The 14,032-nt window shown below is 37.8% G+C and overlaps 1 protein-coding gene across 1 annotated transcript in view; it reads right to left on the bottom strand.

Annotated features, from left to right (window-relative positions):
- ARHGAP42 (Rho GTPase activating protein 42) overlaps positions 1-14,032 on the bottom strand; it is a 153,346-nt gene that overhangs the window by 98,402 nt on the left and 40,912 nt on the right. The window contains exon 3 of the mRNA XM_052670912.1: positions 2,800-2,861. Coding sequence (XP_052526872.1) covers positions 2,800-2,861 — 62 coding nt within the window. The remainder of the gene's footprint in view (positions 1-2,799; positions 2,862-14,032) is intronic.

The raw sequence follows: 14,032 nt of genomic DNA, 5'->3' as shown, positions 1-14,032 counted from the left end.
TGTCTTTTACTGTCACACACTTGAAGGATCAGAAGGCAGTTGTAAATGGCATGAAAAAGTTTGCCTATAAAAAGTCATTACTCTGACTAGCTGCTTTATTCCAACTCTTTCCCAAGAAACATCAAAAAGAACAAGCTATATTTCATATTTACAGTTACTTATGTAAGTATTCTCTTTTTATGCAAAAACAAAGGAAATCAAGTGCTAAAAGTCCCGCGTGCCTTGGCTCAAGCTCAGTAGTCAGCTGACAACCTTTTCTGAAATCATCACTATTCCGCAGGCTGGCTGGCTTACAAGGATTCCAGCTGAGGAATCAAAGTGTACTGCTTCAGACTTCCTCAGAAATAGTCAAGAAATGTTTTGAAGATTTCATAGTTAAATCATAAAGTTCTGAAGAAGAAAATTCCTATTAGAAGCTATCCGTTCAGCATCTGGCATGGTATCCTAACAGAGACCTCTGGATTCCATGATGCACAAAATCGCGGTAAGAAGACATCTGGAGAATCACAAGTACCTTAAGCATCTTGGACAAAGGTGGCCCTTTTCAGATTGCCAGTATGTCAGCAAAGCTTTAGCTACTTCTGCAGAGTATTTACAACTTGTGATCAAGAGCAGAACAAATAATACAGCCCAGGTCTACTACATGCAGTGGAAAATATGATGTAGATGCCATCACAGTTTATGCTGAGCATAAACTTAGAGAATAAATAAACAAACAAATAACGAGCAAACTATCTTTTTCACCTATGAAATTTACCCACGATGAATAAATTGAGCACAAAAGCTATGTAGCAATCCAGACAATATGGTTTTATACTGCAAGTAATTTTCTCAAACCTCAGGGTCTCATGTTTGCATTTGACTCTAACATAACCATCTATTTTAGGAAGATTCATTTCAAGAATAATTAAGTGAATTCCAGCAACAGGAAGACCAAACTTTGACAAAACTGACAAATCTTGCTTGCTGAATTTTCCTATACAAGTATCACTGACATATCTGTATGTTCAAGAAGATCTCAGCACATGCATTCAGTTTAAAGAAAAAGAATGGTACTATTTTTAAATACTTCAAAATGCTGGATATGAATGATTTCCCATCAAGTACAGAGTATTTATTATCTATTTTCTACTTAATTTACAGTGATTTGATGACTGCATTCTACTAAATTTGTAGCAACTTGCAAAATATTTTTCCATAGGACTGAAATCTTCCTCGAGTCTCTGACCCTGCAATGGGATCGAACAGCTCAGCAATTAAATTCATGCATACTCACTGAATTCACAGCAAAAAAAAAGGACAAGTATCTATTTGACTGTTTCTTTCTCACTTAAGAACATTAAGGGTTTTGTTTCCCCTCTATGGCCCTTCTACAAGATAAACAAGTAAAACACTTCACTGAGATTTGAAATTATAAAATATAAAGAGGCCAGATACTGCTAAAAGTGAAAAAAGTGATGCATTTGAAGGAAGAAAAAGAATAAAGAAAAGAATAAAATCAAGAGAAATTACATACACATACTGGGAAAGGTTAATCAGTCCACCTTTTCATTGCATTTCTTTTTTCTCACAGTGAGCTCAAATAATCTTTAACTTAAATGGGAAAATTATTCATTTGAAAAGCTGCTTAACTGACTCATTCATATGTATCCTGGTAAAAATGCTTTAAGGTGGTCAATTTTGAACTGCTCCCAATTTCCCTCCCTGTTCCACATACCCACTATAAATTAAAAATCAACAGAAAATTTTTCATCAACCAAAAATCTTGCCCTTTTATAAGTTTAGATTGTAGTAACTATGTAACTCCACCATATGAACATTTATCATTCTGCTACTTCAGAATACTTATGAAGTGGAAGTAGCAGGAGACCTACTCTCTGTCTTCTATGCTCCAAGGAACAGGAAAGTCTTAAGTAAGGTTCCTCCTGGATTAATAAATTTCCCCGAAACTGAGTCAGAAAATCTTTTCTTTCACCCCCCTGTGTACTCATAAGTGAAAGGGAAACAAGGACAGACACAACCAGAGGTCAGATCTGTGATGATTCATCTTGCACAATATTTAAAAAAATCCCCCTAGTGAGGTTAATCCTTAAAACTTCTTTATTTGTGATTGACATCCATGGAACAAAAATGTAGTTGTGTGATTCATGTGGAACTGTTAAAAAAAATCCTTGTAAGAGAATACATTTCAAACTTCTTTAACAAAGCTACATCAGAAGAGAAATGTAAATGAATGCATACTGTTGACTCGTAAGTATGGAAACAAAGGGAATACAAATAATTCAGCAAAGGACAAATCTGACAGCCTGTTCTACAATATATTGTGCACAAATCTCTCAGAGGTGATAAATCTGGTTTCTACTTAACATATCACATTTTGATTACTATTGTGCATACTGTAAGAATTATTTCATTAAACCAAAATACTGATCTTGATTTCCATTCCAATATGTTTGTTTACAGTTTAGTTTATTGCACCTTGTGACTAATATGGCAGAATGGGGAAAAGGAAAGGTAAAGCAGCATTAAAAGCCTATTTTCAAAAAAAAAATTAAAAAAATAGAGAACAGTTTTGGACTGGTGCAGAGTATTTGGCTGAACAACCCATTAAAAACTGCTGAAATCTAAGTTAGCACATTTTTGCCTCTGCACAACTCCAAGTGATTCTTATGAAATACACAACTTTAAAATAAATAAATAAATAAATAAATAAATAAGCACTTCAAGACGAATGAAAAAAAAGGCATTATTTTATATAAAAGGAAGCCCAATGCAACTCATTTTTGCTACCAAACTTACCAGTCGTCTCCTTTCCTCTTCTACAGCAATCAGGAGCCGCGCAAACTCTTTCAGTGACTGAGCTGAAAAGCAAACCACAAAAAAAAAAGTCACCATTTTATTTAAGACCAGGCAAATCTGTTAACTGGACTGATGCTGGAATATAAGATATACTGCTTACACAGCACTTCCCTGCAGTCAGTATTCATTAAATGATGCAAAGACCGCAGTGAATAGCAGGCCATCAGTAGAGAAGAAAGGAATCTGAGCACTGTCAGGTAAAAAAAAAACAACAACGTTTTAAAAGGAATGTGGCAAACAGATTATTCTGAAAGATGCCAAGCCCAGTCTCAAAACAAAGAATTTTACATTCAGCCACAACATCAGACAGCAAAAAGAGAATGAAAAAAAAAAAATCTTAAGTTTCTCATATTACAGTGCAGCCACAAAAATTCCAAGGAGTAATGATAAATATTTAGGTGAAAAATTGAAAGTCAAGATTTCAGAAGAATTCTGCTAAAACCATGAGAGCAGCCTTGCTCAAAGTTGCTTTCATATATCAGTCCAAGGGCAATTCTGGATGTCAACAGGAACATGATGAAAGCCTTAACTCATAAAACGTGGTGAGAAAATGGAAAACGCTCCAAAGTCTTAAGGCCTCATTCTCATGAAACATGCTGTACAAACCTCTCTACAAAACTCCTGCCTGGCTATTTATATTACTTTTCAAGGGAGCATGAGTTATTGAGAATTCAGCATCACTGTTCTAGACATAGATGTCAGAAGAGAATCAATATTTGAAAGCAAAGTAGATCCTTCGACCTTCTCCTGAGAGCTTCCCTCAACACACTTGACATGATCTAAAGAGGGGTGTAGTGATAAAGGAACAAAATCAGAACAAAACTTGTGGAATTTTTGAAAGAACAGGCTTGAAAGGAATGAAAATACAAACTTCATTGCTTCTGAGAGTATGCTAACAAAACTGTTGTCCTCTTCACTATTGTACTGGGTTAGATGACAAAGTGATGGTAGCTGGAGAACTGCAGGGGTGGCTCTGTGAGCAGCACCCAGCGCTGCCCCATGTCAGAGCAGAGCAGCTCCAGCTGCTCCCACAGGGACCACTGGGCAGAGCTGAGCTGTGAGCAACGCTGCGTGCATCTCTGGGAGAGTGGATTGGAGGCAGGGAATCAGTGCTGTGCAACTGCAGCTGGGAGAGAGGGGAGAGAGATGGGGCAGAAGCAGCCGTGCAGCCCTCAGGGTCAGTGCAGGAGGACAGGAGCTGCTCAAGGCACAAAGTAGCAGTTCCTTGCAGCCCAGCAGAGGCCCATGGAGGAGCAGGCTGTCCCCCTGCAGCCCAAGGACACCATATGGTATGGAGAACATCGCCACGTGCAGCCATGGAGAAGCCCGCTGTGCAGCAGTGGATGATGGCTGAAGGAGGCACAACCCACGGATACCCCTGCAGGAGCAGCCCAGGCCAGAGCTGCATCCCATGGAGAGGAGCCCGCAGTGGGGCAGGAGGGCTGGGGGAGCTGCCACCCATAGGGGACCTGTGTAGTTTGTTTTCAGTTCTCAATACCTTAATCTGTTAATTTATGGCCTCCTGCTACATTAATTTTCTCATGCTGAGTTTGTTTTTCTTTCTGTTTAGGTAATTAGTGAGTGATCTCATTGACCTTATAAGCCCTTCCTCACTATATTTTCTCTCTACTTCTCTGAGGAGCGTGATGAACCTTAGTCATCAATATAAAATGACCACAACTATTTTTTCCATCTTCTTAAGTGCTTTTACCAAATTCGTTACTCTAATAATATGGCTCAATCCCTGAAAAAATTGAGGATCTACTGTATTCTCTTACTTCCTAAAATGGAATCACTGTCTAGCTTTCCATAAGCATATTTTGAGGACATACAAACTGCTACTTAAATTGCTGGATCATCTCCAAGCTGTTGCTTTATCCCAGCAGGAACCTTGCAGTGGTCACCTTTGCATTCTTCTTGTTCTCTTTTAACTTTTTACAGCTAAAGAACGCTTTACTGTTTATTGTAACTGTTTACTGTCTTTCTTCTGCCAAGACCTCACCTAGTTTATTGTTTGCATCTATAACATTATACCTGCACATCTTGCCCTCCAGTTCATTATTCGCTGACAAATCTTTCCCATCATCACTCACGAGCTCTCTGTTCAGCACAAACACATCCGGTGAGTTAGACAGGCATCCTGTTGGGTCTCAAGCCTTTTCCTATAGGACTTTCCCCTCAGATCACAAATGCTATAAAATAAATTTTGGCACGTTTTCAGTAACAGGAGTTCTAGATCCCCTGGATAAGCCTTTTAGCTCAAAGTTATGTTTGACATCAAGACCTTGGTCTGCTGTGCACTGAGTTAGCTCAATCACTTACAGTCATCTCATAATATCTCACCTGTCAAAATCAAGTAAAGAAATAGCTAACTGACTGGTTAGGTCAACTGATGAGGAAGTAACAGAGAGCTGAAGCTGGTGAGGCACTGGCACAGGCTGCCCACAGGCTGTGGATGACCCACGCTAGGAGGTGTTCAAGGCCAGGAGGGATGAGGACCTGGGCAGCCTGAGGTCGTGGGAAGTGTCTCTACCCATGGCAGTGGGTTGGAACAGAATGGGCTTCAAGATCATCCAAACCATTCTGTGCTCCTTTGATTTTGTAACATCTGTTGACTATCGGGTGAAGTATCTGTGCTCCCATTTATGCAACCGTAAAACCAAAATAAGCAACGACCAGAACACACAAATTGTTTACTGTTTTTTATGTTAGTAACCCCCAGAATTTAAAAAGAAACTATCCTTGCCAATAGAAAACAGGATAGAGCCAGGTCCTCCTTTACACCTGTGGCAGAGTGATTCTTTACCCACCATAAAAATAATAAAAATAAAAAAATAAAAAAAATAAAAAAAAGGGGGGGGGAGGGGGAAGAATAAGCTAAATAAAACATGCTGTCTGAGTTTTACTACCTATTCAGAGAATTCGGATGCACTGCAGAAAAAAAAGCTGAATTTCTAGTAAAGCCAGCAAGATAAATAGTTTCCAGATTATTTCAGTGAAATAATTGGTCATTTTTAACCGCAAGATGATGTGTTCCTGCAGTCACATGTTAAAACTCCATGCCTCTCTCCTTTGTTGTGTGTTTTATTGCACAGTCACTTACAATGACAGAAATTATTTCAAAGAGAAATTATAATGCTTAGCATCATATCTTTGTGGAAACACCAAGACCCAAAACCTACCGAAATAACAGTTTTCCCTACCCACATCAAACTTCATGGTACTCTTCACTTAAGCTTCTGATCACATCATTAAAACCATCCTTATTACAACAAAGTCTCTTGAAATTTTCTTTCAGCATCATCTGTAATGAGAATGTTAACACTACAGCTTTTACTGGCCAAGCACAAACACTGCCTGTTCCCAGCTCTATAATAAATGATTAGGTCTTTGCACTAATCATATGGAAAAGAAAAAAGAAAAAAATAATATAGGTGAGAAGAAATAAAATACGCTCTCTGGTAAGAAAACATTCAGTGTATAAAGCACATAACGTTAGTAAATAATGAACAGCAGGAACCAGAAACTGAGCAGAAAGATGGCAAAAAAGACACAAAAGTAGTAAGAGAGGGTTTTGAGGTAGCTTTCTTATTTCATGGCTAAACCAGAGAGTTTTTAACTTGTAAGTCAAAACTTTTGCATAGGATGTAAATAAAAGCAGGTCAGTCAGAGAAAAAAAAGAATGAAAAATATGTTTTGTAAGTGTACAAATTTATTAGTATGATACGCATCAAGCAAAACCTTAAGTTACTAACTTAACCCCTATACAATGCCAAAGCTAAAGACTGAGAAGCTGCTGCTATCCTCCTATCCCCACTGCCTCATTTTCAGGGTAGATTATTAAGGTATGTTTCATTAGGAGCACAGAACCCACATCCTATGGCAGCATGAAAGCAAGGTATGTCTCTGATCCTAGAAATACTGTTGTTGCTGAGGTGTCTTCACATCAGTACTGACTACATCGTCCAGCACTGAAACATATTTGTTTTTGCTGAACATCCCTTTCCAGCACAGGAGGTACACGGGGGAAAATAACAAGCATACTGTGTACTTCAGAGAGTACTGACGGATGTACTGCCTGTACATAGATGGAGCTCAGCCACAGGGATGTCTCTGGTGGCTTCGGTGGTTCTTCTGTCCTTGCAATTGCACTGCATAAGCATCATGCATTAAAAAAAAAAAAAAACAACAACAACAAAAAACCACCAATAGCTACCCTACAACACTGATCAGTACTGCAGTAATTCTGAACCTTTTGTAACAGCACACTCTTCTTTCCATAGGATGCGTAAGTCTGATATCATTATAAACAGAGTATGTCCTCAGAGAACTTCATCTGTGCTTGAGGAAGCAGGAGGTCCCCTGCCCCTTTTCCCTTCTTTCTTCCTTCTTTTTGTACAAGCATCCTTTGCTTGCATGTATGTGGTAATTCTGCCTCATTTGAGGACTCTGCTGGACAATAGAGGGATGAACAACACAGCCCTCAATGCAGGGCGCTGGGCCTTGCCAAGTAGAGCTCAGAAGTTTAGCTTCACAGCAAACAAGGGACTCACAAATGTTCCTGCAGTAATAATTTGAGGTACATTGTGTAATTAAAAAAAAGAAGATTTCAAAATCAGAATCATGTGTGTTAAAATGTGGCCTATTCCTGTCTGTCACAAAGTCCACGAGTTGCACCAAAACATCTCAACCCTTTCTTAAAACTGCAACATGCTGTTTTTAACCAGAATATGCTCAGAGGAATTGAAGTGAACTTTGTAAATACAAAAGGGTGTGGGAGGGAGGAAGAGTCAAATTACTTTACAAGAGGAAATGTCATGGGAATACGCAGTTAAGAAATAAATGCTGAAAGCATAATGATAATATGGAGCACAATATGTAAACTAACGTTTCATAATGAGATATTTCAATTATTTTCACAAAACAATGGTTATTGATAGGCTGCTTTAAGTAACACAAAGTGCTGCCTTCATCAACTTAGTAACACGTTATTCCCTCCAAATCATTAGCTCATGTAATCCAAATAATTGTACAGCCTGCTTCTTATTATTCTATTCTAAGGATTTGTAAGATGCACTTGGTATTGTGACGGAAATGATGTATTTGAAAAGACAACTTCCAACACGTAAAAAGAACTGTATATTTACCCTGCGCTATAGTCACGGCCTCATTCATCACATTCATCATTAAAACTGATCACCAGTTGTTTTCTCTGGACTGTTCTCAATCCAGCAGGAATTTGTTGCAAAATTTTCCTTGTTCAGGACAAGCAGCCTCTACTATTTAATTTTAAAGTCTTTTAATTCATTTGCTTCACAAGGAAGCAAACGAACAGTATCAACAGTTTAAAGCGTGATGGCAAAGATCAACAATGTTTTCTTCTCCAAAACTCATTGTGTTGTGTGTCTTTTTTCATCCTGAACATTTCAAACATACCACACAGCTCTACAAACACATCCACCTGCACATTCAAAAGAGAACTTAACTTTAGTGAAGGACTGTGAGAGAGAAGACAAAGGATAACAATTTTTTTACCTGAATTTATAAGCTGGATTATTAAGAATATGCTTCCTTTATGATTTAGAGTTTTCATCTACTGTACTGAAATCAACCCCGAGGTCTACAGGGAAAACAAATTTTATGAATCTTTTATTATATACTCATGTACAGAACACATCACCTGGAAACAACACACCTGGGGAGATTTTTGAAGCTACTCTACCAATAATCAGCTCAATACCACCATACACTGCTAAATGTTGCACACATTAGGTTTGATTCTGTCTGTATTTAATGAGTGAAGGGTATATAAGGTTATACAATCTAACTCAAAATCAACTCAATGTATAATCTATATATTCAGTATATAATCCAATTCAAAATGAACTCAAAGACACAATGTCAAGTTTAAAAGGTAATGTTCAATGAGAGATAGAGTGGAAAGTTACTGTGGAGGACAGAATTGAAGTAAATACTCTCTTCTGTGAAATGGACAGTTTAACTTATGGTTATTAAACAGGCCATGTTAAATAATCAGTAGGCAATATTCAAATACTCTAAACCACACACTAAACAAGATTTTATAGAATTTTAAGAATCTATTACCATCATCTTCAGTGAATGCCAGGATAGAGAAAACATACAAACAGAAACACATGGTGCTGTATGTGTTACTTATTAAGACAATCTAGTGCAGCAAATGTGCAAAAAATGTGCAAAGCTGGCAGAAATTTACATCTTCATGAACTGACTGTGTCTATGCCAGCTCCCTGCACCCAGCCCTGCTGGCAAGAGGACCAGCCAAGTGCATGACCCCCAGAGACCAGTCACCACTAGCGCTGACACAGCAGGCTCTGAACTCCTGCTGGAGCACAAGCACCAACTAATGCCTCCAGGGGAGTGTTCCCAGTAATATATTACCACATCAGAAATCAAAATGGACATCAGACCCATAAGGAAATTTCCTAAGGATTAACTCTAGTTTACTAGACTTCAGTGACAAATCACAGCAAACGTAAGTGTAGGCAGGAGGGCTGGGAGATAAGACTTTCTTTTCCACTTCTGAAATGCAACTAAATGTATTCTTAAATAGTTAATATTTCACAGAAGTATTTCCAGAACTTTTAATGACAAGTTTTATTTGCAAGCACAAATGCTATTTCAAGCAGTTTTTCAAAAGCCACAACATCAAATAAAATTTCCATGTTTCTTTCTGTGGCTTTAAGCCACACTGAAAAAGTGTGTGGAGAAGGAGGGGGAATGTAGGATAAGGGAAGCAACAGATGGTTTCCTGAGCAGACACGCAAAAGCCAAAAATCACAGATTTCAGATTAACACTGAGAAGCCACCACAAGTATCTGGAATAAAGATGCAATTTAATTTGCTTTCTCAGTATTTTATTCACAGCAGGAACCGTGCTGTTATTAAAGCCACGTGGGATATGCAGCATCTCTCTGAAGGTAACTAAACTACGTGTCTCAAAACGTCACCACTGTGGCAAATCCAAAGGAGGAATGTCCTAAAATACAGCCCTCAAAGCCCCAAATTCACTTTATTTTTCAATATGTTGACTACGAATTTAAATAGACCTCTCTCTTACAGGGCTGAGATTTCCTTTATCACCATCACAACCCGGACTGATTGGTTCAGAACTCTTTTTCACCTTTTTTTTTATTACTGAATAAAGCCTGTAAAACATTAAAAGCATTCAGTTACCTACAGCTTTAAATGGAATTACAAATGCAGTTTAGCCTAATGGGAACATGCTGCAGGATCAGCAATCTCACTGAATAATAAATCTTTCATGCGATGACTGCTATTATTTCATCTGCCACTTTTGTACCACAGGTCCACACTTCCCTCACTTTCAAAGTAGCAATATTTTTGGAGAAAATTCAGTATAAATCTGTACCATACATAATATTTACTGGGAAAACTGATAAGAAGACAAAAGAAGGTGATGGGAGAGCAAGGTGAAGGGATTTGAAATTGTTGCTTTTCTTACTAACGTCAATGTTTTCTGGGTTTCATTCCCCAGATATTCAAGGCAACACAGTAACTGCTTTCTTTCAGCATGAGATAATATTGCTTATGTATTTATGCTCATTTCAGTTTGTAAACTAAAACCCTGTCCAATACGCTTTAGCGCTTAGCAGAGAAGCAGTGTCAAAAGTTATGTCAGAAGATTCCATTCAAAAGTGGACAGGATTAAAAAAAAGAAAGTTGAAGAGCAAAATAACATCTCATCTCTTCACAGGGTATCAGTACTGTTTAAGTTTGGAAAAAGCAATATTGGAATAGCTTCCTTATGCACCATTTGGTCTCTCATACTGCCTTAATCTGGGTATCAGATCTTATGGGACTGTAATAAGCAACTTGTGTATTCCTTCAGTCTGTGTTTACATACACCACAGCCCACAAATGAACGGAATCAACACTATCTGTATCGTCCCGTAACACAAAGAAATGCACTTCTCATAGTCAGAGATATGGGCTGAAGCAAAGATTCAAATGTACAGGTTTTAAAACAACATGGAAATACCAACAGAGACTCTCAAGCTGATGGCAAATTTTGCTAGCAGAGGTTTGAACTCACAACCCCAGGAACCACAAATTGCTTTCAGAAATTCCATTGTGGGAACATGCACAAAGGTAAGGGAACTCACCAGCTCTGTTCTCCTCTCAGAAGAACCTTGCCCTGTGCAGAACGGACAGTGTGAGGCAACTTCAGACTCAATACATGAACATCCTTACTCTCCACTTAGTATTTAATATGATCAGCCACATTTTTTTTAATCAAGTAATGCCATTCCTTTTATTTTCATCATTCAGATTTTGAAGCACCTAATCCAGACTTGGAATTTTTCACTGTGATTAACTAAAAACAAAATAAAAGATTCCACCCAATTTCAAAGATGGCTTATTGTGACTCAATATAGAAATACCTGTAAGAAAAACAAATAGCACCAATTGCTGTGAGAGTTCCATCCTCCCAGAGCACAACTTTAAGTGGTAATCTTTCTTCCTGTGGCCATTTCCACTTGCAGTTGCGGGAAAAAGTATTTTGACAATTTTTCCTCAGTTCTTGAAAATAAGTGTGCTGACTTTCTGAATTTGCCAAATAAAACCATCATATACCAGAAAATAAAGTATAGAAAGAGACACACACAGAGATGAATTATGCTTCATTTAAACTTCTGCAAAAAAAATTACAAAAATCAGGAAGCAAGAAAACCACAGAATCAAGACTTATACTTGAGTTATGCTTTAGGGACTACATGCTATCCTTACAAGAAGAGACTTCTTTCCCTAAACACTAGAGAGCACAGAATCTAACCAGAGCACAGCTACCAAAGTTTGTGCAACTAAAAGTAAACAAACATATAAGATTTTCTCTATTTCATTTAAGTTAAAGCACTGTATTCACAGGTAGATGCACTGGTATTTTGTCCTGTGTCAGAATTTGAAGCCCATGGGCTTTCTGCAACACTCAGACTGAGGTGCTCCACATTCCCCACGAAGACAAAAGCAGAAATGTAAGCTTTCAAAGATTTAGTAACAATCCCACTGCTTGACCTCCACGGGTTTATGGCATTCAATCCCTATAACTTTTTAAGAGCGTTCCCCGTGAAGTCGTTTAAAAGATTTTCTGCAGCTGGCTGGCTGCCAGGTCAAGCACTCATCCGAACATTCTTCTGGGTTTGGTCACACTGGAAAGCCAACAAACCCAGCAGAAACAGACAGCAAGAGCACATGGAAGCTCCTGACTAAGCATGATGGACATGTACATCTATCTCAAACCAAATCAAGGAGTGGATCAAGATCTGAGCCTTGTCAAAGCCCAGAACTCTGCAAGATGGATTTGCAAGCACAATATAACAGGTGCATACTGCATTAGGCAAGTGGAATTTTAACTCTAGAGTATTTTCATCTTGCAAAATTTAATAAATAAATATATTGTAGAATTTAATGACTTTTTTTTCTAAACGTATGTAAAGCATAAAATGTAGGACTTCTGTTAAAAGTAAAAATCCTTTTCCTCAATGTAGAATTTTACTGAAACAAATCTTTGATATTGTTACATATCTAAAGCAAGGTAAAATTTCATACTTGAATCTATTTTTTGTTACTGTGACACAGGAGCTACTGTGTCACAAATATTTAAACAACAACAACAATAAAAAAATACAAGTTTTTGATAAAATTTAAAACAATACTTTCAGCAAAAACATTCACACTTTCCATTCTATGTCTTTTCAATAACAGTCAAGAAAAAAGTGTGCAGATGTTTATTTAGCAGCTAAGTACATACACAAAAAAAGTCAGGTTATTTAGAACTTCTATGTCTACACTTGTAAAACACAATGCTTAGAGAGAGAATCTGAAGACGTGCAATGTTACAGAATTTAAATCAATCCAATTATTTGACTTACATCAGTAAACTGACATGTCCAGTACTCTAACCCTTAAAAAACAGAAACAAGTAGAAAAATCCAATTGGATCAGTAAGAGTCAAAACATTTCCTACAGCTCTGAAAGACTGTAAATGTTTATAACGCCAATCCATGCCACACTGTGAGGGAAGGGAAGAAATTGATTATTCAAATACTACCATCACACTTCTAACAGTTTATTTAAAAAGCGGCTGTAATATTTCTACTCCGTACTAATGTTCTATAGAAGTAAAATATTTCAAAGTATGCAATTCAATTTGAACATTAATCTGTTTTCTGAAGCGTGAATTAATCCTAAAGACTCAGTAGCTCAGCCTTACACTTGACAGACTGGCCTCTGTGTACCAGATGCATATTTTCACTGCATGTAGGCAGGCTTTGTCTCCAGAATGGAATTCTTTATAGTAAAGCTTACAAACACAATCTGAAACACTTTTTATGGCTTGTAAGTTTGCAGACCAAGAGGGATGGACAGAGAATAAAAGAGAATGAAAGAACAACGTGTTGGTTCACCTACAACTCTGGTAGGGCTTTGGTATCAAAAGGTAAATCCAGAAGGTTAGAAGGTTAGCATCCCAAAGTGTGATGTCACAAAGTGGCAGCAGAAACATTACACATCACCTAAGCAGTTTGTTCAGGTTTGTTAGGTACATGGGACATAATCCCACACATCACTTATTCACACAGGAAAGTACCATAACTATTTTACATATTGATGTATCATTTTTCTCATCTTTTCCCTTCTTTCTACACTGGAGGAAGTGGAGGTTTTCTGGTACCATCCACCAACTTAACAAGGTATTGACAGACTTTGACTATAAACAGCAAACCTTTTTTCATCACGTTCTTATGGAATTAAGAAGTAACTGCTTTAGGTAAGTGGTCATTAAGCATGATTGCATCTCTATGCCAGTATTAGGGTTAAAAATGATTACATCTGCCAAAGAGAAACCAGCCTATTTCCATCTGATGGAGGCACACACAAGGCAGCCCTGAGGTGCTCTGCTCCATAGTTCAGCACGGTGTGGAACAGCATTTCATGTGTAAACTCTGGTCCAGTAGGATGAAGTGAGCTCAATGTGCTTCCACAAGTTGAGGTTTTGGAGACTGAATTGACCCCACTGAAAATAATCATGAAATCATAAAAGTTGGAAAAGACTGTGCCCATTAACCATGTCATTTAGTACCACATCTCTGCAGCTCTTAACACTTCCAGAGAC

Source organism: Tympanuchus pallidicinctus, unplaced genomic scaffold (assembly GCF_026119805.1).
Source record: "Tympanuchus pallidicinctus isolate F22 unplaced genomic scaffold, pur_lepc_1.0 scaffold11, whole genome shotgun sequence".
Lineage (NCBI taxonomy): Eukaryota > Metazoa > Chordata > Aves > Galliformes > Phasianidae > Tympanuchus > Tympanuchus pallidicinctus.
The sequence above is the reverse complement of the archived record's forward strand: the minus strand, read 5'-3'. Positions and strand labels throughout refer to the sequence as shown.